Source organism: Camelina sativa, chromosome 20 (genome assembly GCF_000633955.1).
Source record: "Camelina sativa cultivar DH55 chromosome 20, Cs, whole genome shotgun sequence".
Lineage (NCBI taxonomy): Eukaryota > Viridiplantae > Streptophyta > Magnoliopsida > Brassicales > Brassicaceae > Camelina > Camelina sativa.
In genome coordinates, this window is record NC_025704.1 from 22,261,500 (window position 1) to 22,264,322 (window position 2,823).

Below are 2,823 nucleotides of genomic sequence, written 5' to 3' on the forward strand. Positions count from 1 at the left end.
ACAGACAAGCACATTGATAGTCAAGTTCACGAAAGCACGCTTCAGCAAAGAGGATCTTTCAAGTTCAACGCTTTGGTTTGGAGCTCAAGACGATACATTGGAGATTCATTTGCCATTTTTTTCCTAACTTTCCTCCTTCTTTCAAACTCTTTCTAATTCATTAGCTTAAAGGTTGCATATAATGTACGTATAACACGATTTTTGGTTAAATAAATTTAATATTTATTACAAAATTTTAAAAGAGAAAACAACAAATAACACATGATTATTCTAGTAACTCTAACTCAGTTTGACCAAGAAATCCTTGAATCTGAGTTCCCTGCTTATAAACTCAATAAGTTTATCCTGAGAGATTTTCAAACCAAATCCCTCACCATCGAAACCAAGTCATCTATCAATCCATACCAACCCTTTAGATCAAACCAACCAAAGAAGACGTTCGTATGTAGTCCAGATATGGCGTTGCCATTGTCAGAGAAACACTCTCTTCATAGCAAGCACACACCGAAAACCAAACCAAACCCAATCACTAAACAAAAACCAACCTCTGGAACGATCCCAAGCATTGATAGATCNTCTGTCATTGGTCATTTCGCGACATAATGACTTTCCCCACAAGTTACTTCAGTCATTCCTCGAGATTTTTCTTTCTCCGTCTTTCCGAGGTATTTCCACATCCTTTTATTGCGTTTTACTCGTCTGGTCCGTACTTCTTGACACGGGTCACTACAAATATAGTATTAGTTCGTTTAGTGTAGAGAAATTTAAGAATCTTTTTTTTTTTTTTTTTGTCATCATTGAATCGACAAGGCCAGATTCATAGACAATCCCTACTACGCGGAGTAACGCGACTTAGTTGAGTTGAAGTCCGGTAGGATCTGTCACAGAGGTGGTGCTGTAGCCACTTGACTAAAGACACTCCCTTCTCGTTTTTTTTTTCTTTTATCACCGCTTTTGTTAGTATAGTTTCAATTTTTATTTATTATTATTTTCTATTCCACTAATATTTTTTTATTTTTTACAACTTAATTACTTTTTGTAACTTTATTTTATGCATTTAAATGGATATTTTGTATTTATTATTTTAATATGAAATACCAGTAATTAAATATAAAACTACTCAGTTTTATGTAATTTTAATTAACTTTAATGTAATTTTTCCCCCTTAAGTGGAAATCCTAGATGAAAAGAAAACTCACATTACACATTTGATACAAAATTTACCCTCAATATAATATCTTGTCTTCATGCTTCTTTACAAATATAATAATATAATATTAATCTTATTAATATATTATTATATTTGTAAAGAAGCATAAAGACAAGATATTATATTAACAAGATTGCCAACAAGTTCTTGTGAAAAATTAATAAGATTACCAATTATCTTTAAAATGAAAAGATATCGTTTTATGCTCAATCAAATGCCTACACGTAAGGATGGAATCTATGATTGGGATTGCCAATTGTCTTTAAAATGAAAGGATTATCCTTTTATACTCAATGAAATGCCTACACGTAGGGATGGAATGGATACAATATCTGAAATTCAACAAAATCGAAGACTAATGAGATCAGAAAGGAAATAAAAACCTTATAAGGTAAGCATCACCTTTCATTTCCTATATAAAAAATCTTTATGCCAACAAAACAAACCACACATAAAAAGATGGCAGATCAAAAGGATCTTTTGCGTAAGATGATCGCAAAAGAGATAGCAGAATTGCAAATTTTGCGTAATGAGAACCGAAACCTTCAGATTCAATAAATTATGTGGGGTTGTCTCAAAGGAAAGATTGATGTTCATAAGCTCGGTGAAAAAGATATGCGAGATTTGAGTTCTATTATTAGTAAGTATCTCAATAAGCTTACTTGCAGGATGGAGAACCTTGTGGAGAATGGTGAATCTTCTTCTTCTTAACTCCTCTTGTTGTTGCAGATGGAGTTGTTGTCCGAGTCGGATATTTTGATCATGAAAAGCAGAATCAAAATCAGAAAGAACTGAGTCAACCCCAAAATGAACTTCTTAATAATTTTAATATGAATGTTGATTTGGATTTGAATTTGAAATCCAAACAAAATATGATTTTGGATTTGGATCAAATTTCTAATGTGGAAAAAGATGAAGACATTCCTTCCATGGAAGGTAGCCACCACAAACCTGAAACTGTCTGTCTCGCTACCACCGTTGCTGATGTTTGTGCTCCTACTAACACCAACAATCTTAATTCTTAAGGAGAGTTGTTTAAATTGTAGTGAAAGAAGTATTTGATTGTTTGCATTTGTGTTTTCACCATTTTAAAAGACAAAATCTGTATGTGAATTCTTTTTATTTTTTTTTGTGTGTGGTAATAATAAAGACTTTGCTTTTCATTGTTATGTTCGTCTGATTACTAGGTAATGAATTTTTTTGGAAAATTTATCATTTTATTTCGAGAAACTTAATCATATTGAAAATAGAATCAGTAGTTGCAATAGTTTAACCCACTTGTGATATTACTAACTAACCTAAGACCAATTCACCGGTAGGTTCAGTTCATTAATTCAATGTGAAAATAAGAATATTAAGGCTGTTTATTGATGAGTTTGGCTAGTAGTGTGGATCCTAAATTTTGCCGAGAAAAAGTATTTTAATATCGTTAAACCATGAATAACACATATAATGTATATTTTGGCAACACCCAAATATGCATTCATAGATTTGCTTGCTGTTCACAACCGTTTGACAACCATTGATAAAATGATTACGTGGAACAGGGGCGCTTCCACTGCTTGTATGTTCTACACCTACCCATCGAGTCGCAGGACCACCTTTTCATTTGC

The 2,823-nt window shown here is 32.6% G+C and overlaps 1 protein-coding gene across 1 annotated transcript; it reads left to right on the forward strand.

The window, feature by feature from the left end:
- Positions 1,523-2,379, forward strand: LOC104771407 (MADS-box transcription factor PHERES 2-like). The gene is made up of 2 exons (XM_010495921.2): positions 1,523-1,850; positions 1,940-2,379. The coding sequence occupies exons 1-2, from the start codon at positions 1,772-1,774 to the stop codon at positions 2,233-2,235; spliced, it is 375 nt and encodes a 124-aa protein (XP_010494223.1). The 5' UTR covers positions 1,523-1,771; the 3' UTR covers positions 2,236-2,379.

Bases quoted from the DNA above. Each gene is read 5' to 3' on its own strand.
- LOC104771407 (XM_010495921.2), top strand. From the start codon at position 1,772: ATGTGGGGTTGTCTCAAAGGAAAGATTGATGTTCATAAGCTCGGTGAA. The intron at 1,851-1,939 runs GTAAGTATCTCA...TTGTTGTTGCAG, and splicing joins AGATTTGAGTTCTATTATTA to ATGGAGTTGTTGTCCGAGTC.